We start from the raw sequence: 21,796 nt of genomic DNA, 5'->3' as shown, positions 1-21,796 counted from the left end.
ATAATGCCGCGGTATTTTTTTTTATTAAGCTGTAAAAGGAAGAATACTAATTCTTTAACTTAGCAGAGTTAGGTCTACACATTCTGTTAGTAAGCACCAACCTAAAGCAGGTAGTGCCAAGACTCACATTTTGTTTTTAATTAGCTGTAATAAACCCACAAAAAAACTCAAAACATGAGGCATTTATCAAATATTTCCTTTAAGTTTATGCAACACATAGTCACACATGCTATGTAACAGCCCATTATAAAAATGAGTGTTTTTCAATAAGTAGTGGCACCAGTGTGGTGAATGCAGACTGAAATCTAAAGGGCATCTCACTTGTGTAATTTTTTTTGGACAACAGTGGAGCTCTTTCAGATTCAGTTCTGGCTTTGGTCTTATGATCCAACTAAACGTTCCTGAGGGGCAATACTTTTAACACTACGATTAATTTCCCCCTGCAAAGATTTCATTCGGCTATCAATGACCTTTCTGAACTCTGCAGCAAGTTTTCTTTTATGCAAATAAATGGCTCAGTTTTAATGATAAGACATGAGATGAAGAAGCTGCAAATGAATTACAGAAATGAGTCAGACGGGCTTTTAATTTCTCTGCTTTATATCCAAAGTTCAGCTTCATTTAAGTAAAACTTGTGCAGTTTTTATTTATTTATGAAAGAACTTACAATTTTTTAGTTATCCACCAAATTGCAATGTGTGTAACCTCTAATGTGCACACTGGGGAAATTAAAAAGTAGATTTTCTGAAAAATCTAAGAGTTTACATAAAATAGGAACTGTGGTTTTAGCTAAATTTAGCTTGAAAATGTGGAAATAGTTTAGACATGTAATGCAATTTGCCAAAAATAAGGTAGATTTTTATTCTTTGACATCTACTCTTAGTGCATGAAGTTACACTGACAACCAAAGATTATCATTTAAAGAGCATACTTTTTGAAATTTAAGAAAAACAAAGCTTTGCCTGTTTTCATTTTAGCACATGTAAACATGCCAGTTATTGTGTGACAGTTGCATTACACAGCTTATTCGTCACAGGTTCTTTCGTAACCCAGTCTATAAACGTGTGCCACACAAATATTTAAAAACAAAAAAAAAAACCTATGGTTTATTTATAACAATCTCGAGGCTTTTATTTTATGTATCTGGGTTAAACTTGTAATTGCATCCTTGCTGCACAGATGAGAAGAACGAGGCATTTAATGAAGGATGAGAAAAAGAAAAAAGAATCAGAGGATAGAAATCTGCATTCCTTCTCATTACTTTGATCCTTGTTTACATTCCGGAAACTTCTTCACTGCAGCAGATATTCCTGTTCACTTCTTTGCCACTCCTTCCAGTTTCGCTGTCTCTTTCCTTTTATCCTCCTTTCTGTCCCTTTTTCTTGCGGTGTGCTTTTTGCTTCTCACCGACATCCTCCACTCCATCCTCTCCCTTAACACAAGATCTTCTCCCTGCTCAAACAACAAATCGTTGCTGGCAGCGATGGCGATGGATCAAGTGACAGCCTGTTAGTCTGCAGACCAATAGCCCGCTCCTCTAAGTCCTCAATGTGAAAATCTATGCTGGTGGAGTGCAGTTCATCCACAGCTCTGAATATGGAACAGCGTTCCCTGTGTCTGCTTACCAAGCACATTACAGATGCTTCCTTTGCAAGCAAATATAAATACGAGCACACCTTGCACTATCACTCTGAAACAACAACCCAAACTGAGCCGATGATCTAAGATGTGAGAATTTTTTTTTATGTAGGTCATTGCAGAACTAAAGAGCCCATGTTCCTGAGCAATAAAACAAATTATCAAAAAATATATAGTATAGTCTTCTGTGTTTCAGATATATATATATATATATATATATATATATATATATATATATATATATATATATATATATATATATATATATATATATAAGTTTTAGTTGTACCTGAAGAATCTAAAACTACATTTATTTTGTGCAATTTGGGAATCACAAAAAAGCAAAATTTCTCCAATCAAGTTAAGGTTTCATAATGTGGAGTTTATCCAACAATGTTAAACTCTGAAACTTCTTCAATACTTTCAAACAATATGAGGATTTTCAGAGAAAAACACAAACACTGTTCTGGACTTTTGCAGAAAAAACTATTCTATGCTCTGTTACAGGTTTCCTTATTCTGTTATTTCTTACTGAGCTTATTATCTGGATGTCCCAGAAAATGCTTCTAACTAACCAAAATGCTGCAACAAGTACTCAACAAGAATTAATTGTAGACGTTTTGATGTAACTTAAATATTTCTCCTTAGATGTATGGCCTTTAATACTAAAACTCACTGTTGCAGAAACTCCCAATAGTACACTTTAATTTCGGACTGTTGTTCACTGAATTTCTAAAACCAGATCTTTCAAGCACACTGTTACTAATCCAGATCCCAATAAGCCACGGGTTTAATTATACTGACATGCCCAGCTAAATGACAGGCACTGACCTCCTCTACTCTTTTATAACTATCGATGTACTAATGAATTGATATTTCACTTTCTCTATTCTCCTTTTATAGAAAGTTGCTTGTTAACACAAAAAGGGAATCATTCAACCACATGGAAGCAACTCAGTGCATCTAGATGTGGTGAAGACAATCTGTAGAATGAGGAAGAAAAGAGATTTAAGTGACTTAGAACAAAACACGACTGTTTATCCCAGATAGGCTATTATGAGTTTTTCAGATGCTACTGATCTTCTGGGATTTTTCGCACACAACTATGTCTGTCGGTTACAGAGAATGATCTGAAAAAGATAAAATGAGCAGCTTTTGTGTGAACAAAAATGCATTGTTGATATCAAAGGTCAAAGAAGATTGAATAGACTGATTCAAGATGATAGAAAAGCATTTTCTCAAACAACCAAGGCAAGCAAAATATATTGCCTAATTCTTGTTAGCTAGGATCATGAAACTGAGTCTTCAGTTTACACAGGTTCTTCAAAATAGGACAGAAACTGGTGGGTTACAATATTCATATGATAGGGTCAGAATTAGAATCTGAATATAGCATAAAAATCATTAAAGAATGGGGTTATACTGTCTTATATCAGTAGTTTAGGTGATGGTTACTTCTACCAATAAGACAAGACAATGAGTTCAGTGTCAATAGTCTCAATTGTCACCAGATTTCAAACAAATGGAGCACCTTTAGGGTGTGGTGGAATCGGGGATTCATATCTCATATCTTAGAGGCCAATGCATGTCAATATCAACCAAAATCTTTACAGAATATTTCAAACACGTTTTTAAATCAAGGATTTAAGTCGATTTTAAAAACAAAAGGAGGTCACATATACAATTTGCTCATTAGAAGGTGCATTAAATACCTAAAACAAAGATATCTTCAGATTATTGCAAATTTGTAAAAATAATTTTAAATGGTAAAGTCTACATGCCGTCACTTGACACAACTATTACATTTTTGAAGTGTAATGTATTTCCCATAAGACACTGAAAAACCACACTACAGCTCTTAACAAGATGTAAGTGAGTTCTCGACTCCCTCTCTGAGCCCAAGATGTCTGATAAGCTTTAACAAACTTGTACCACTTTTACAGGTGAACCACAGAGGACAGCTCATTCACAAATGTCACAAGCTAACACAGAGCAGCCATTCATGACCGAGACACTCGACACATCCGAAAATGGAGCACGGGAGGACTGGCTTGAACCCGCCTCCCTTCTGAATTCTTAAAATTCTGCTAAAGGTTATAGATCAGCTGAGAGTTTGTTTCCTCTGAGACAGACAGAAAAGAGAGACGAAGAGAGAATCATAAAAAAAGGCTGGCAAAAACAGAATCGGAAATATAAGGAGACCTTGACACTTAGCCTGCTTTTATTAAAACCTGTCTACTTGCGGCAAAGAGGATAAGATGTACATATTGGACAGCTTTTTTTTATGTGAGCTTAGTGAAACACAGAAGGGAAGAAGGAGAAAACACATGGGAAAACCGGCAAGAAAGTTGAAAATGGGGAAATAATTAAAAAGGATGGAAAGATGGAAGATGGAGAGACTCAAAGGCAAAAGGAAACTAGGGCGAAAGCAGGAGGAAACAGAATGTTGGTGTTCTTTAAAGTTGAGCCATCACCAAGTCCCTGATGCCGCATGCCGGGACTCATCCTGCCCTGTCCTGCTCATCCTCTGGTGTAATGGTACCTTTCAGCGCTTCCCTCCTTTACATCCATCTGTCTCTCACTCTGCCAACTCCCACATTCTTCTTTCCCTCTGTTCTTCACATGAACAGCGTCTCTTCAACTCCATGCAGTGTGGCAACAGAACAAGAAAGAGTGGGTTTAATATTTTACTTGACTCACTCGATGCCCCGTCTCATCCTCTCAGCTCTGCAGTTGTGAATCGCTGAGGAGGGCATATTTACACCTCCATTCATTCTCTTTCTCTGTTTTCCTGTCTGTTTCCTTTTCATGTTCTTCTAAGGTCTTTCTGTCTGCATCAGTTTCATTGGAAAGAGCTCTCCTTGGGGTTTCGATCATGTTGCCAAGCGCCATCTCATACCAGACTTATTTAGCCAGAAAATAACAACAATGCAACCATTTCCTATCTGCTTTCGCATCTGAAACATTAAAGAAATGTCCGATGATCTAGTCATTGTCTACTATATAGACACATAAAAATGAGTCTATGCAGAACAAAACCTCAGCATATTTCCCAATGAGCAGAAACCCATTGAAATCTTCTAGAATAAACTGGAGAGTGTCGCTCCAAAACATGGTTTTCAGGCTTTCTGTCTTGAATTTGCGACCAATTCTCAGATAAGTGGAAAATGATCTTGTCATTTGTGATGTATATAAAAGACTTCAGTCTTCAGTTGTTACTTTTAAATTATTAAATTATTATTATCAAGAAAAGTCTTTCTGATTACAAGAACAAAAGGAATTTAATCAAAGTTGTATCTCTTGAGTTAGAGATTGAGATGGTCACATAGTTTATTATGTGTTCATTTCATTGGCTTTGTGCATATCTTGCTGAGTGAAACTGGTATAGCCTAATTTCATTTCACCCATGCAGATGATGGAACTGGTTGTCCACAGAAACCCACAGATGTTGGTTTAGACAAATCATAAAGTGGTTTCTGGGAATAACATATTCTCTTTTTTTCCATCTTGAAACAGTGTTAGGAATTAGAAGTAACCAATCAATTTCTCGTTTTTTCTGAGAAACTCATGACAATCCTCAGGTTTAATTAGTGTTGTTTAAGTGTTTGTTCCTTTGTAATCTTTTTGTACCTTTTTAAGTAGTAATATGAAGCTTAGAGTTTGTATTGTCCTGAAAAGACATTCTTAATTTTAAGGAATATAAAATCTCCTTAAGTTTGTTTGTTGAAATTCGGAAACTGGTTTATGTATACACATTAATTCAACCTGATGCAGTTTAAACTTCTTAAAAGTAATGTATCTGCAGTCTTTAGTTTACATGTGCAAACACAGCATAGGTCAGTTGAGAGCCACATAAATTTGCACAAGCAAACAACCTAGATCTAAAAAAACATACTGTTCAAAGCAGGAACTCAGATGACTGTATGTGTTTCAGTAACTTATAAATTCTATAATTATTTCTGTAAAAAAAAAGAAAAACTTGTATGATTTCTCATTGTCTGAGTCAAGATTCTGCCTTTCAACACTTCGGAGTAGTTTTGCAGGCGTTTCATGTCTTATGCATCCTAATTTATAGAGCGTTCTCTTATTTAAAATGATCCCAGAAACAGACTTTCTGTTTCACTTAAAATATTCAAATAAATGCAGTGTTAGGCTGAATCAGCCAATGGTGAATCTAAGAATTTTAATGCTGTTTTGTTAAATATACCCAGATTGTCACATCATATCAAAAACACTATTTAAAATTGGGTACCCCCTTACTCTTTACACTCTTCTCTTAGCTTCATATCTTCTAATACCTCTTATATCTTGTCATGATTCTTACCCATGACTACAAAGTTGCATTTCTTTTTTCCTTTTTTCTCCGGACATCACAAGGCAACTGAATATGTTGAAATTGCTGCCTGCTGCTTCCTGTCACAACATCCATATGATCACTGAGTTACTGTGCAGAGCAAAAAAAACGCCTAAAGCAAAACTCAACTCTATCTGGAAGAATATGAAGAAGTGATACAAAAAAAATTTATATGTACAATAGATTAAAGGATAGGTAGGGTTAGTGAGATACATTTCAAGTTCCTAATGTCAAACAATTCTCTGATCAGATCAAACTACAATTGAAAATAGATTAAAAGAACTGAAAAGGGAAAAAGAAAGAACTCACTATAATCGTTTTTTATGGTAGAAAAATCTTGCTTTGTTTTCTGGTTGTAGTTTAACATTTCACTTAAAGCTTCAGTTTCCTCCAGCAGAACTGTCTGATACAGAAATATGCTAATGTTTTTCGTTCTACTGTTTTGTAACAAAGTTGTGAAATTTTAACTCGATGTTTTACGCCCTGGCATATTATCAGCTTAAAGACAGATATGATATGTCATCAGATGACCTTCATTGCGTCAATGCGAATAAAAGCACATGCTCTTTGCCATCTTAGGTTCTTATGACACACACATATCAACACACACTCCATCTTATGCTGGTGTTGTACTCAAGACCAAACCCATGACAAAAACAGAGCAAGATTTTACAGAAGACGAGACTAAATCTAATTCAAAACCAAACAAATAAGAGGTAATTTTGTAAACAATTGTAATAATTGTAATAATGTAGTTGTTGCTGCAAATGTTTAAAGAAAATCTTCCTGGGACAATTCATTAGCAAGCTAATAATCAGAAGGCTCCAGACAAACTGTTGCATTAAACTTTTTCAGTTCTCTGCCAGAACATTTAGATGAACCCAGATTTATATCCAGACCCAACTACCTGAAACTGGTCTATCAAATCAAACAAGATTTTTTTAAATATCTGACTAGGATAAACAGAGTTTTTCAAATTATTATTTTCTTTTTTCAAAAGAAAAACACCATCCAAGCCAACCTGGTATTATGGGGTGGGGGGTTTGCTCCCTTCGTCAGGTTTTGGCAGATTATTCTGTGCAGAATTGCTTAATGCAGCAACACTGAAGTATTTTTGAAGAATAAACAGTGTTTCAGGTCATAGTGTTTCAGTTTAATTCTGATCTTTGACTAGGCCATCAGGTTGTTTTTGCCTTTATGCATCAAATAATCATTTGAAACCTACCGTTATTCAGACTTCTCATCTCTGGTATTAAAACTGGGTTGACCCAAAAATACTTTTTCTTCCTAGATGCTCTAATACAACATATCTCCTACTTTAAGACAATATACAGACCAGTTTTGAAACCAAAATAAAGCACATTTGGATAAAACAGTCTTTTTTTTTATCAAATGGGAATTGGGAAATCATCTGCTCCTAAAAACTAATTACTGTTGAACATAAATATCCAGCAGAGTCACATTATGGCTCCATATGTGCTCTTACAAGAGGTTTAAATAACATTTGTTTTAAATGCTTACTGAAAGCTGCCACAGCCAGGATAAGTGTGACCACAATGGAGACCCAGGAGACCCAGAGAGCTTTCTTCCTGTAGTTCTGAGCCTCGTGGGGCTTCAGGCGCATGCTGCTCTCAAGAAGACCTACAAAGAGAAAACATATATAAACAATGTATGCCTCTTTTTGTGTTCAAGAGAGTCATTATTGTTTTCTGTCACTTTGTGATCATCTCAGGCACCCTCAGGAAATGTAAGAAATGATTCAATCTATCCATCTCCTTCATATAAGAAAGAACGTTTGTTTGTGGGAGCGGGGCTTTATCTTAAAAAATGTTCATTTGATTGACTGACAGTTTGATAGTACTGAAAATGTCCAAAGGTTACACTTTAGTAGCAGGTTAATTTGTGACAACACCCTTCTGAGATCAAGCAGACACCCATTGTCCAATTAAAATGTTACAGGATGTGTTCCTCTGTATCTCATATATGGAAGTATATATTTCCATATAAACATATATGGAAATATATATGAGTACAATATTATATCTAAATAATATTATAATATAATACAATATTATATCTAAATAATATTGAGAGAGATGAAATAGTTTCTCTTGTTTCCATATAAACATATATGGAAATATATATCTCTTTTTCTTTTGTAAAAATGCAAGAAAGAAATGTTTTTAGCATTTTCTAAACTGCTTATAGTGGCAGCATGTTGGAGAAGCTCTGTTATGTTGGTTCTGATTTGTTCTCTATTTTAACATTTGTTCATAATGTGTTTGAGAGACGTCAAAAGCAACTTTCCATCAAAATGATCTCATGCCAACTGAGAAATGGTCTGGAAATATTATAGTTTTGGGATTTTTTGGTCCAGCCTGACTAGCTCAAGTAGCTCAAGTAAGATTAATCCTGCAATATGACAGTGATTCAAAACACACCAGTAAATCCAGCATGAAAAATTTACCGGCAGGGCAACATTTCCTTAGACTGCTAGATGGCCACAAAAAGCATTGAGTTATTGTGTTTCAAATGGTAGAGATAACATTTTCCTAAAACAGAAAATGCTTTTATGTTGATATTCTGTTTTCTTTCCCAGCAATGAATTGGTGAAAATAAAAATTGGACATCAACTTTTGAAAATTTTCTTTGGAAGAACTTAATACCTTATGGTGTGTCCACACAAAATATTCATGACTGCACATATGGTGCTTAAATGGTTTTCCCAATATCAGTAGTACTTAGTCAACCCAAGGGGCTCCTATATATGAAGCCCATTCTGTTCCCAGGCCCACTTTGTATCAAAATTCATTATCTTTTACCTGAAAAACTTTACTTGAACAGTATACTATAGTAAACAAGATTTAACTAAGGAAGAATAATTTTCAAAAATAAATTGGATGAATTTTTGAATCGCTTTGTCCACCTATTGTGTTTGAGAAAAGTCCTTGCTTGAAGTCACAGACTAAATAGCCCAGATTTTTAACAGCCGGCAGCTCCGTGTCATGAAATGTGAGGATGGCTCTGCAGAGTCATGAATTATTCAAGAGCTTGAACTTTTACATCCAGGAGATTTTAATGCTGTTGGCTATCATTATCTCCTGAAATTTGTATCGCACATTGTTAGTGGAACCACGAAAACAGGACAAAACCAGTCAGACAAGTGTGGAGCTACAAAACATCCCAATATGTTCCTTCCTTTAGTTAGAAAATTACAGAACATAGGATAGCTAGCAAGTAATGTAACATCTAAATAATATTGAGAGAGATGAAATAGTTTCTCTTGTTATAAAACTAAGCATCTCCCTGGAGATGAAGACAATCAAAAAGCACTGGAAGAACTTTAACCCCCAGCAGTAGGACAACAACCTGCACCCAGAATCTCCATAGCAGCCAGCAGTTGTACCAGCCGATAGATGTGGGCTGTCCAGGTCACTTTGATTACTGTTTTTTTGTGTAACAGCTCTGGTTACATCTCAAAGCACACCACATTCATAAAACTAACTTAATCTGCCAGCTGCCTGCTCAATAGCTGCTCATGCAGCCATTATTTGCTTTTTTTTTTTTTAGGGGGGGTGAAAACTGTCTACCATCCACACATTATTAAATTTTATCCTAATTTTCACTAATAACTGAATTGTCCCTGTTGAGTAGCTCATGGGGTCAAAAGCAAACAATTCCTTAACCTCTTATCAAGCTTGAACATGTTTTAATAAAGGCAATGCATCCTTGGATAAAGCTAAATCAGTGCTGTGTATCATTGTTTATCATTCAGAAAGAAAATGTCTTCTGAAAAGAAGAAAACAAGCTGCATCATCCAAACTGTTGACACTGCTGGAGCACATAGAAAAACAAGGCAATTAAAAATAATGAAACCTATAACTTCTGATTCTTTTTCTTATGTGTCTTCTCATTGTTGTTTCTTGTATAACCATTTTTTTTTTACTTTAAGTTACAAAAATACCTTCAATTGAGTGAAATACATAGACAAAAACCATAACAAATGTGGTCTGACTACAACTGTATATTGTTAGTCAAATTGCTGGGAGTATAGAACAACAATTTAACATCAGCTCTTATGTTGCCTCATAATTATATGAGACGTTCAACATAAGATGAAGAACATATTCAGAAAATTATGTTCTCCTGAAGATGTTCTTATGCTGAACATCCTCAACACAAGATGAAGAGCATCTTCTGTTCAACATAAGGTATCAAATTTCTAAGATGTTCTTATGATGAGAATATAAAAAATAAGCTGAAGAACATCCTATCCTTCCCAAACTACAGTGAACATAAAATGAAGAACACCCCCATGAGGGGGTGTTCTTCATTTTATGAAGATGCTTTCATAATGAACATCTTCAACATAAGACAAAGATCATTCTTTCCTTCCCACCCCATGTTGCATGTTGATGAAGAACATTCCTCATTGAACACAAAATGTTCAAGAAAATTTTCATAACATAAAGATATTCTTCACTATATGAAGACGCTCCAACATTGAACATCTTCAGCACAAGAATTTGTTCAACATTTTATGCTGAAGATCCCATGTAGGACCGTATGTGCAAGCGTAGGACCTGTTGAACAGTGAAACGACTGCAGAATTTCAATGTTATTTAAAATTGGACCTGGTTTTGGTTGCACATTACCTAATAAGGCTTTTGGTCACTTATCTGACCAAAAGTAATGTCCTCGCTTCACTTCTTCTTGAAATTCGGGAAATTTTGACAATGTGGTAAGCTGAGATGGTGTCTAACTGGCAGAGATGACAGATAGCATGTAGAGACGATGGCTAGCAGGCAGAGGTGGTAGCGAGCAGAGTGAAACTCCAGAGGAAATTAGTTTTCTCCTAATAAATCTCTTTGCAATAAATGAATTTGGATTTGATCTCTTCACAGGATAATGTAAAGTAATCCCAATGTTTGACACAATAAAACTCTGTAGCTTGATGTAGTTTTCGAAATCACAGTACAGTCAGATGGATGGGTTAGGATGTTATTAAACAAGAATGTGGTATTTAATTCCCATATTTTTATATCCCATATATTGTGCAACAATTGATCAGAGGTAAATATTTCTGAACAGTATATATTTTGTAGAGTTTCTCAGCTTGGATAAAGCTGGTGGTATGTATACATTAAAACTATAATCAAAGTCTCTAATATTTAGCAATAAAATACTCCATGAAGTTTAGGCTAGCAGGGTTTTCTCTACAGGCCTGAGAAAATCCTGCAGATGATGGGGCAGAGTCAGTCAATTCAGATGTCTTAGATTTAGTAGGCAGTATATTTTTCTAAGCTAGAAGTCTAAATAAAGAAAATCTGAGGGTTTGCTTTTCTTTTTAGGCATCTGATGGATCGGTGGCCTGTCAGAGCTGTACCCTGTCTCCTGTGCAGTGTCAGATAGACTAAGATTCATATCTTTCTAGTAGCAAAAATAAAACAGAGAATGGTTTGTGGAAGTTAAGCAATGTTTCAGCAGCTTTATCAACTTTAAGTAATCAATTTTCAAAGATTGCAGAATATTCTAAGTTGGATTTAAATCTACAATTTGATCTGGCCATTCTAACACATGACTATTTTAATTTAAATCACTCTGTTGCAACTCTGGCTTTATGGTGATGGTCATTGTTCTGCTCTAAGATGAACCTCCACTGTAATCTGACAGGTATTTTTATAGGGACGCCCTGTATTTACCCGTCCCAATAATGTCAACAGATTCCATGAGCCCCAGTAGAACAGTGGAACCTCACCTAGTGGTGGTTCAGCAAAAATTCACTTTTGTTGAAATTATTTGTGGAAATTTCACCTGCTTGTAAAAATTCTTTGCAGCTCGGGGAGCTGAAAATCCCAGCTGCAAAGCTGGTTGTACTGGATTTTATTTAATGGTACAGGAGTAAAAGGAGACTAAATATAAATGCATGCCACAATTCTAAGATTTTCATTTGAAGAAAACAAAATCGAAGGCAATGCATTGTTTTTCTTTCACTTTATAATTATGCACCGCTTTGTGTTGTTGACTCACGTTAAATCCCTTCATAACACATTGTAGTTTGCAGTTAGATAAGGAATGAATGCAGATGCACTAGAGGGGTTGAGAAAATGCAAATGCAGGTGTGAGGGTTGGTCTGTGCATGTGACTGGTACCAGAATCCACCCTTAAGGGAAGGCTGCGGCTAGGGCCGTGTTCCTGTCAGTCTACACATCCTAGGCTAAATCTGACTTAAACAGCTAAAATGAATGAATGAACGAATGAAATGCTAGATTAAATCTTTTTAAAAGCTTTAAACTCCATGTGTAGAACTGCTCCACTGTGAATCTTGCTGATGTCTGACTATCATACATTATTCAAAGAGTACACCGAAAATATCTGCCATGGATAAAAATAACCATCTTGTCTCCGTCATACGCCCCCCCTCGCCCCCTAAACCCCACCAGCTCTTCTCCCCCTCTCTCTCCCTCTCTCTCTCTGCCTCTCACTCACTCGCGCACACCCAAACACAGACATCCCACCCAAACAGAAATCCAACAACTTTCAAAGCCAGTTAAACATCCAAACATAAAAAGTTACCTTCTCCGTCCACATTGTCAGTAATCTTCATCTCCTGGTTCACTGTGAAAGACTCCGGCTCTGTGGGGGTCTTGGCTTGCTGCTGCTGGTGGTTGGTGAAGCCATCCGCGGCGCACTGGCCGTTCCGCACTGTGGCCGGCCAGGGATCCACAACCGTCGGCTCCGGGACGGCGCAGGACTCCTGGGTCACCTGGTCTTCCATTGCTTCTGCTCCTGTTTTGTGCTCAGCCTCTTGGAGTCAGAGGAAAAATGAAGAAGGGGCTGGATGGAGGGGAGGGGGGGATAAAGAAAGAAAACTATTCACACCGGTCCGTTAGGTGCAGCGGCCATCCAGCGCGGCCAATATGCCACCGGCTCCGAAGAGAGATTGAGAGAAGAGATGGTGATCACAGAAAATAAGAGGTAAAATAAGGGTTTATCTCTAAAGCATGAGAAGAGAAGTAACTCCGTCGTTGAGATGTCAGCCGTGCAGGTTCAGTGAAGACCCCCTTGTCTGGCTGAAACAGTAATTTATGGTTAGATGCGATGATGCGATAAGCTCAGATCTGCTGTGAATCTGGCAGGCGGTGCCAGTAACTTGGATCCCCTCCTCCTCTTCCTCCTTCTCTCCTCCTCTCATAACTCAGCATCTGATTCCCGTTCTGAGGCAGAACTCAACCCTAATAAGTAATTATCTACTTTGGGTCATTTTGCATAGGAAGACCAGACAATTAAAATGATGTTTTGGTTTAATATTTCTGGCTCCAAGTCTGTCGGTGTCAGTACACGAGTCACCTGCAAACTGTAAGTCAGATGGGAGAGTTTTATGTACCAGCACAAATATGAGCCCTAACCAAACTATGAGCAGGAAACACAGAGTCAGCATGGAGCACAGCCAACCAAGAGGTGTTTGTGCCTCATAAACAACTCCTTATCTGGGTAGAATCAAACAAAATGTGCTAAATTTAATCAAAATATTAATTGTTTTAGTTCACAAACTGAAGTCTTGTTATCTAGATTTATTACATAATAATTTGGATTTTTTTAAATAGTTTTTTTTTGGAACATTAATGTGGAAAATTTACACACTGTTTTCAGAAAGTGAAATTGTATAACTGTGATATTATTACCTGAGGTGTTATTAATGTAAATGGTCCTCAGCCTCCGCAGGAACTTTGCTTTGACAAAAAAACAACAAACAGTCTCTGTCTGATTTTTTTTAATCAGAGGCATTAATATGTTTAATTTTGGGGTTTTTAACAACATATTAAACCATTATCTTTTCAGGTTTAAATTGTGATGCTTCTAAGAATATACTGTTCCTGCTGATAAGAACAATGGTGGCACTTCCAGAAGCCTCAACATCACCTCAAGTCAAAACAAGAGGGTTGAATCTCCAATACTGGATTCCATCACACAGTCAGGTGCATCACTAGAAAAAGTGTAATAAATTATTTCTGATAAGATAGTCCAAGTATTAAGCCTCATCATGCCGCAGGTCTTTATGACTACCAAACTGCCTCTTTAATTGGTTTCAATTATTCAGATTAGGAAAGGATGAGAAATTTCATTTAATCCAGGATAGTCAAGATTTTCTTGAACTTTTCATAAAATACATGCTGAAAAAAACTATTTACCCCACAAACTGAGATTCATAAAAGGACGAAACAAGTTTGAACATTTGCACATGATGAAGTATTGGATGGCTTTATTTGTTGGCAAGTTTCATTTTCATTTGCAAGTTCTCTAAATAAAAGCTAATGCCAGCAGCAGCTAAAACTAATTAGCATTTTTGTGATTTCACAACAATAATAACAAGAACTGGGAAAAAGAAACAAATAAACAGCAAATGATAAATCTAGTGAAAAAAGAGAAAAATGCAAATTTATGCGACTTGAGATTTAAATCCAACTCATGCCAATAAAAACTTTGGCTGTTAATAGAATTTGATAACCGCATTCAATCAATCAAAATCAATTTTTGAATCAGTTCCATTTATAATGATGATTGTGATTCAGTTACATACAGTGCAGTTTAATCCAAATTAAAATACAGTGCAATCTAAGTCAGTTGATTACATAAAGATCTGGGAAGAAAGCAAAGCTAAAAGCAGCATGTGGCAACAGTGGAAAGAAATTTTTCCGTTTACACCAGAAGAAATTTCTTAGGACCTCCCACATTTTTTTTTTCTTTGAATCATATTTCTTTCTTAGGGCAACAACAGTGGTTGTGTCAAGAAGGGTATCTAACTTAAAACATCTACCAAGTCTGTGGAAATGAGGAGGCCATTGTTCTGTGGTAACCCAGTGGAGGGAGATGCCGCAATGACAATGTCAACAGAAGTTCACGTCTTTTCAGTGATGTTTGGTTTAACTTCCAACAAAGTGAGATGAGTCTCCTTTACCTGAAGACTTATTGTACAGTACAACGAACTGATTTAAAATTGTTCTGAGACATCTTTAAACCCCTTATTTGGCTTTCACCAGAACATTTTTAAAGGTCTTTTTTTTATATTTTTATATAAAAAATCATTTGAACATATCCATAGATCTTAGATAAGTAGAGAAGTTTTCAAAGAGAACCCCAGCAGTCATTCCTGCTTGTTGTTTATCTACAAATCAGAAAATGACCACATTTCACAAAGCATGGACTAAATGTGAACCGTGATCTCATAAGAAGCCGTGAAATGATGATGCAGAACAGCAAACACACCGTGTCCCTGTCTAATTCCGTTCTGTATCCTTGGAAAATTTATTTTAAAACTTCTAGGGACAGGACAGAAAACATTTCCCCACAAAATAAAGTGAGGATTGTTTTCATCCATTGGCTCTGGTTTCTTGAAGTTTATAGCCGTCACTAATGAGATGGCGGCATCAGGCACATGAAAAAACCACTAAGTGGCTGAACAGCATGTGAGTTGCTATCAACTACTACTCTGTCAGTGAGTAGCCGTCTGAAGTGTTAAATAACACATTTATTAGTGACAAGGCTTCATTTACTCAGTTTTTAACAGACCAATGGTTATTAATGTTGTTAAATGTGGACAGTCTCCCATGAATAAGCATGAAAATACATGGACTTCTGTACCAAAAACAGACTTAAATGAAGTAGATAGAATAGATGTGGCTCTTAAGCTTAAAGTCATTAACTAACTAATTATTAGTTAGTTAGACAGCTAACTTAATGATTTTAAATATAAATATAGCAACAAATTATTAGCACTTTTCCTATTTTCTTTTTTTATTGAATAATTGCATTAAATGTTCAGAACAGAATCTCACTAAAAGCAGCAGTCATAGTTTTTAATAATAGTTGGTCAGTGGCATAAATGGCTAAGAAAGTAAATAAAAAAATTAGACTGTGACATCATGTAAAAGTAATCTACCTATAACAGGTGTAACAGAATACTGTGACTTTCTCACCACTAGTCTCAATATACATGTTTTTTTTTCATTTTAAATATTATACTCTGTTTACAAACCTGTCAATTAAATGTATAAATTTGGTTAGTAGTTTTTATGTTTTTATTTGTTTCTTTTTTATTTGTTTATTTTATATAAAGCAAGGAAATTTTTAGGGATGTAAACATTAAGACTGTGTATTCCAATACACAAATTAATCCCCACAAAATAATAAACGCTTCTTTTACAACATTGAAATTAATCTGTTGCTGCAATGAAAACAGTGTTTTTAAGTTTTGTTAGTGGTAGTAAAGATATAAATTTATTATCATACATCCCAAACTACAGTTCAGTCATACAAATACTTTGACTTTAAGTAGATTGGGAGTAGGTAATAAATGACAAACTTGTTCCAGCAGTCATTCACCTGCCAGTCATTGATTTCCAACTCAGAGCAGGAAGTGAGCATTAGCACAGTTTTTGAAAGGTAGCTTGTGTGGGAAATAGCCTTAAGAATGAAGGTTGATATTCATAATCATATTTTACCAAAGGAATGGCCCGACTTGAAGCAGGTAGGTGCTCTGACACATGACCTCACAAGGGAGTGTTTTACAGCTTGAAGCCTCAACGTGAGTAAATCCACAAAATATGCTATAGAAGTCTTATGCTGAGCATTTCAAATCCCAATTAGTGTATTTGTTTTTGTATCTGTATCACATCTGTTATTGGTTGAATTAAGATGCCAAGAACTCAAAATTGATCTTGTTTTCCCACTGACATTTTACAAGGAGATTAACAACTCACACCATAAATCTGTGCTCTCTGTGGATAGTTAAACTTTAATCAATAAACGCTGGCCTTGGTTTATCTGTTCCAGCTCTTACATCTTTGTTACGCTGTCTGACTGCCTCTGCTAATGATTTGCTACAACAAGTGCAGGCCACAGATCATGGTTTGCAGCTTTGTCTAAAATATCCACAATAATCTTTATTGTTCTTTCTTTCAACCTTCTTTCTTAGTATTCTTTTAAATGCTTAGTGTTAAATTATCTCCACCTACCAATGTCAACAGTAGCATAAAATATTTTAAATTATATAGAAAACCTTAAAAAAAAGCACAGAACAATTGTAAAATTTGTATAAAAATCAGCTATGTAGTAAATGTGTCAATAGTTTATAAATGTTAAAAAACACAACTTGTAAAACAATAAATATGCATTCAAATGTTGCTTTACATCAACATAAAGACTGTACTTAGCGTTATTTTAAACTGCACATGCAAAACTTTATTATACACAGAAGGAAATATTCACATATTGGATTGTGAGGAGATGCATTTCCAATGAGGCTTCAGAAAAGTGCACAGTTGATCTGCACTGATGTCAAATGAAGCTTTACTGGCTGCACTGCTCACATGGATCACTTGCACTTTCATTTGTATGTAAGAAGCATCAACAGCCTCAGATGGCATTCACTTGCAGTTATTTTGAGAAGGTGGAGCAGATGCAGGACTACTGAACCTCTACAGATGGGACAAACGATGAGGGCTTTCAGAGGAGCTGTGCAAGTCATACTAAACCTGTTCTTACACTGATCTTTTGTCAAGATAACGTATATCGTCGTACAGCATACAGTAGAGTGGGCATGAATGCCACTATAACTTGGGTGTTTTAAAAATATATTTGAGATGTATTTTCTGTTTCAGTCCACTTTAAAAGCAATAATTACAAGTACAATCCACACAGGGATGAAATTATACAGACAGGCTCAAATACACATAGAATCCAAATAATGTTTAATAAATTTTTTCTTTGGACATATCGCATGCTGTTTTTTTATGAAGCCACATAATCTTGTATGGCATTTTTTGAACTAATATGTATTAGAGAAGATTCAGAATAAATTTTATTCTGACCCATTTCATTTTTTTTTATTATTATTATTTTTGTTTCAGGCAGTTACATTCATTGTGTCCTAAAAAGCTCCAAAACTAATTTGACATTCATGCCCAAAATGAGCAGATGCAATCTTCTCAATAAGCCTGTGTGTATTAAAGTGTTTTCCAACTGTATTATTACCAGTCATAAAGTTGTAAATCGTATGTTTGTTTGTCTTGCAGAGATACGGTTACGATGGGTTTGTTCAGCTGCAGCATCACTGCAAGGTGAGTCACTCATTTTTATGTGCAGACAGAAAAAACAAGGGCACAGAGACAAGGCTCAAATGCTTACTTTGCTGAGAACGAAGCAGGATCATACTGGCAGCGCCCCACCATAGCCACCCCTCATGCTGGCCAGAACACAGCATGATGCCACTGCATCACTGAATGATTCACTTTGAGCACAACAGAAAACACTGAAAGCTGCTGTACAAACTGGAAGGTAAACTTTATTCACCAGAAAATCACTGTTTATTTGTAATTGTTTAAAATAGCAAAAATGACAAAGTGATGCACGTTTGTTTTTGTGTTTAAAGATGTAGGATTCTAGAGATTTTTGGGTGCAGATTCACCTCGAGAACGAGCGTTTCAAGAATGAGCTCACTGCTGCCATCGTGTGGTCATACTTAAAACGACGTTGAATCCTCAACCTCTATGCAGAAACATAAAACTCTGCACTTCATGTTATACTCCACCTTAAATTAACACAGCAAATTGTAGGTGATGTTAATGCTGCGTTTCAGGGTGAAGCAAACATGATGAAGGATGGAAAGTTGTTCCGGGTGATTCAGGAAAACTGCTGGGATGCGAAAGCTCGCATCAAAGACATGGACAAGTACGGTGTGTTCACAGGGATCAATGACCCAGCACTTGTTCCTGTCCCATCCTTATCTTTCTTGACCATAATGTTCCTTCTTATCATCCGCAGGTGTTACCGTTCAGGCCCTGTCGACGGTTCCTGTGATGTTCAGTTATTGGGTCAGTTCTCACTGTTTTTGTCTGAATTTATTTTAAAAGGTAGATGTTGCTCCTCATTACTAATAGAACTGAACATTTCCTTCTTATATTTGTAAAAGAACTGGAGCAGATTGTACAACACTTTCACATTAAGCACCTTCTGAAAAAGTATTCATCTAATCACAAACCTGAATTATTTGTTATCAACACAAAATAGTGCATTATAATGGAAATAGAAGAAAAATAATACATGGTGAAATTTTAAGGGGTTATAATTTTAATTCTTTTGCGCAAAGTCAAACGGTCTTTTACAATGTTTTCCAGGGCTGTGAGTATTTTTGCAAGTCACTGCAAACTTGTTTGATTTCACTGTCTCCCAGTTTTACTAAAACATTTTTTTAACTGTAGGCCAAACCTCATGACACATTGGACCTCTGTGTCCTTTTAAACGACGATTTGGCCCAGACAGTGCACAGTCACCCAAAGAGGTTTGTGGGGCTAGGCACGCTCCCCATGCAAGCCCCTGACCTGGCAGTGCTGGAAATGAGGCGCTGTGTGAAGGAACTCGGCTTCCCTGGAGTGCAGATCGGATCCCACATTAACAACTGGGACCTTAACTCTTCGGACCTCATCCCCTTCTATGCCGTGAGACATAAAACAATATCAAAACACACTCCGAAAATATTATTTCCGTGTTCACTGCCCCTTTTTTGCAGCATTGTTACTGATTTTGCAGTATGTGTCTTGCATGCAGGCAGCAGAGGAGCTGGGCTGCTCCATTTTTGTCCACCCATGGGACATGCAGACAGATGGGCGGATGGCTAAGTATTGGCTACCCTGGCTAGTGGGTGAGGAGATTGAGCAGAAACAGGAGATATTGTTTGGTTAACAATGTGAAACAACCCATTATAACTTTAGTAAATGATAAAACATTGCAAATCATTATCACTGCATTTCTATACAGTGGATTTTGACAGTTTATTTGACACAGCCTAATCAATGTTCCACTGAATTTAAAACCCTTTATAAGTTATTCTCAGTATGTTTTTTTTTATTATCATTTTAATGGCTCTCCTCTGTCTGAAAGGTATGCCAACCGAGACAACCATGGCTATTTGCTCAATGATATTTGGAGGTATCTTTGAGAAGTTTCCAAAGCTGAAAGTCTGCTTTGCACATGGAGGTACAACAGATAGCTTGCATTTTTCTGTTATTTATAAGATTAATATCACCTCTGAATAAGACAGCGAAGTACCATGTTTTAAGTATTTCCTTTGTGCTTAGTCTGGCATTAAAGGAGCCTCTCTGTGCTTTTGTTTGACTGTGATGTGTTTATTTGTCCATAGGGGGCTCTTTTCCGTTCACTGTTGGCCGAATCGAACACGGCCACAAAGTTCGTCCTGACCTGTGTGCAGTTGACAACACAATCAGTCCGCGTAAATACCTGGGCTCTTTCTACACTGACTCATTGGTTCATGATCCAATCTCCCTGAAGTTGCTTGTTGATGTTATTGGAAAAGTAAGTTTGAACTTCTCATTTTATTAACTTATAGATGTTTTGTTTTTTTCACCATTAACATAAACATACAATTATCAATTTTGAGTGTGTAGAGTAAAAATAACACTTTATTAGTTATTAAAGTGAAGTCAGTTTAATTTTGAACCTAATTCAATGTGTTTGGGTTATTTCCTCCTGGCACTGAGTTATCCTGATATTTAAGACTAATAATAGGGGAGGAGAGCTAAATACTCTTCCTTTGCGTTATTACATCATAAATGATAGAAACAAATTACTTTTTGTTAAGAAAACTTAATGCAGTGTGGATGAAACTATGAACTCTTTTCTATATAACCTGATTGAACTGGTTTTCTAGGATAAAGTAATGCTGGGAACAGATTATCCATTCCCACTTGGCGAGCTGGAACCCGGGTCACTCATTGAGTCAATGAATGAGTTTGATGGAAAACTGAAGGTATTCAAATGTTTCTTCTTTTAATTTATGGAACACTCTTTCACACATAGAAAGTGGGGAATAATTTTCAGTACAAAGCAAATTACAGCGAATACTCAAAGGACGTTTCTAAATATTTCAAATATAAGAAGGAAGATCTAAATGAGTGTCAGTTAAAGAAATTAAAATACTATTTTATAACATCTGTAGATTGATTTCTTTCCTTTTTTCTTCCAGGACAGCTTGCTTGCTGGAAATGCACTCGAATTTTTGGGACTAAAACGAGAACAGTTTGAGTAGAGCAAGAGTTTGCAGACTGTGGTTCCAAAGCCAGCTGACAAGACTGACTAAAAATGCTGAATCGACTAATGTTTTTAACTATAGAAATAATAACATGTGCAAGTTTGATCAGTTTTCAAAAGTTTTTAAAAAGTTAAACTTTTTTTTGAAGTCTTAAACTATTTGTCATAGCCAGTGTGGTTCTGCAAAAATAAACTTATTTTGGGCAAGATTTCCACAGATCCTACTGGTTTTCTTTCAATGCAGTTTTTTGTTTTTGTATCTTTTGCAGCAGGAAGAATAAGTTTGAAGAAGATGCTTGCAATTTCATAACTGTTTTTTTTTTCCTTTTATTGTTGGGAACCAGATGTTAAAATGGAAGAGAGAATACTTTAAAATTATTTAAAAAACTTGATTTATAGCTATTGGGAGCACATATTTTTCTTTAATGTACGAAAAGCACTAATTTCTTATTGTATTTGTGAAAGTAAAGCAAAGGAACAAAAATAAATATTTCTACTGCTTTATTGGACTCAAGAAAGCTAAAACTGGACAGAATTATTCTACACAGTTTGAAGATGTGAAAATGGTATTGTTTTCTCAAAATATTTTTAAGACTACATAAATCTCATCAGGGAAGCAGAGTTGTGCTTAGTTGGGTGTGGAGAGGCAGAAAGCTATAAACTTTCATGCATATTATATTATTTTACATAACTTAATTT

At 36.0% G+C, this 21,796-nt stretch overlaps 2 protein-coding genes across 5 annotated transcripts in view; one reads left to right on the top strand and one right to left on the bottom strand.

The window, feature by feature from the left end:
* The window catches only part of tmem163a (transmembrane protein 163a), a 48,154-nt gene extending 35,049 nt beyond the window's left edge, over positions 1-13,105 (bottom strand). The window contains exons 1-2 of the mRNA XM_055052942.1: positions 12,569-13,105; positions 7,514-7,633 (exon numbers count right to left, since the gene is read on the bottom strand). Of these exons, the coding sequence (XP_054908917.1) occupies positions 7,514-7,633; positions 12,569-12,770 (322 nt within the window). The 5' untranslated portion in view covers positions 12,771-13,105. The remainder of the gene's footprint in view (positions 1-7,513; positions 7,634-12,568) is intronic.
* Positions 13,106-16,370: 3,265 nt separating this feature from the next.
* acmsd (aminocarboxymuconate semialdehyde decarboxylase) lies at positions 16,371-21,306 on the top strand. Of its 4 annotated transcripts, none has more exons than XM_055052784.1 (10): positions 16,371-16,520; positions 18,067-18,111; positions 18,630-18,726; positions 18,815-18,864; positions 19,252-19,488; positions 19,598-19,691; positions 19,931-20,026; positions 20,190-20,362; positions 20,718-20,816; positions 21,033-21,306. In XM_055052784.1, the coding sequence occupies exons 1-10, from the start codon at positions 16,464-16,466 to the stop codon at positions 21,093-21,095; spliced, it is 1,011 nt and encodes a 336-aa protein (XP_054908759.1). In that variant the 5' UTR covers positions 16,371-16,463; the 3' UTR covers positions 21,096-21,306. The 4 variants fall into 4 exon arrangements, with proteins under 4 accessions (XP_054908759.1, XP_054908761.1, XP_054908760.1 ...); XM_055052785.1 differs by having other exon boundaries at positions 16,380-16,520; positions 18,067-18,328; positions 18,423-18,726; XM_055052786.1 differs by having other exon boundaries at positions 16,379-16,520; positions 18,067-18,721.
* Positions 21,307-21,796: the final 490 nt, after the last annotated feature.

The sequence above is a fragment of the Poeciliopsis prolifica genome, unplaced genomic scaffold (genome assembly GCF_027474105.1).
Source record: "Poeciliopsis prolifica strain line A6 unplaced genomic scaffold, Auburn_PproV2 SCAFFOLD036, whole genome shotgun sequence".
NCBI lineage: Eukaryota > Metazoa > Chordata > Actinopteri > Cyprinodontiformes > Poeciliidae > Poeciliopsis > Poeciliopsis prolifica.
Note: the sequence above shows the minus strand (reverse complement) of the source record. Positions and strands in the feature narration are given on the sequence as shown.

Excerpts from the sequence above, each read along its gene's own strand:
- acmsd (XM_055052784.1), top strand. The coding sequence starts at position 16,464 with ATGAAGGTTGATATTCATAATCATATTTTACCAAAGGAATGGCCCGAC. Across the intron at positions 19,489-19,597 it reads ACCTCATCCCCTTCTATGCC|GCAGCAGAGGAGCTGGGCTG; the intron begins GTGAGACATAAA and ends TCTTGCATGCAG. Across the intron at positions 20,817-21,032 it reads AGTTTGATGGAAAACTGAAG|GACAGCTTGCTTGCTGGAAA; the intron begins GTATTCAAATGT and ends TTTTTCTTCCAG.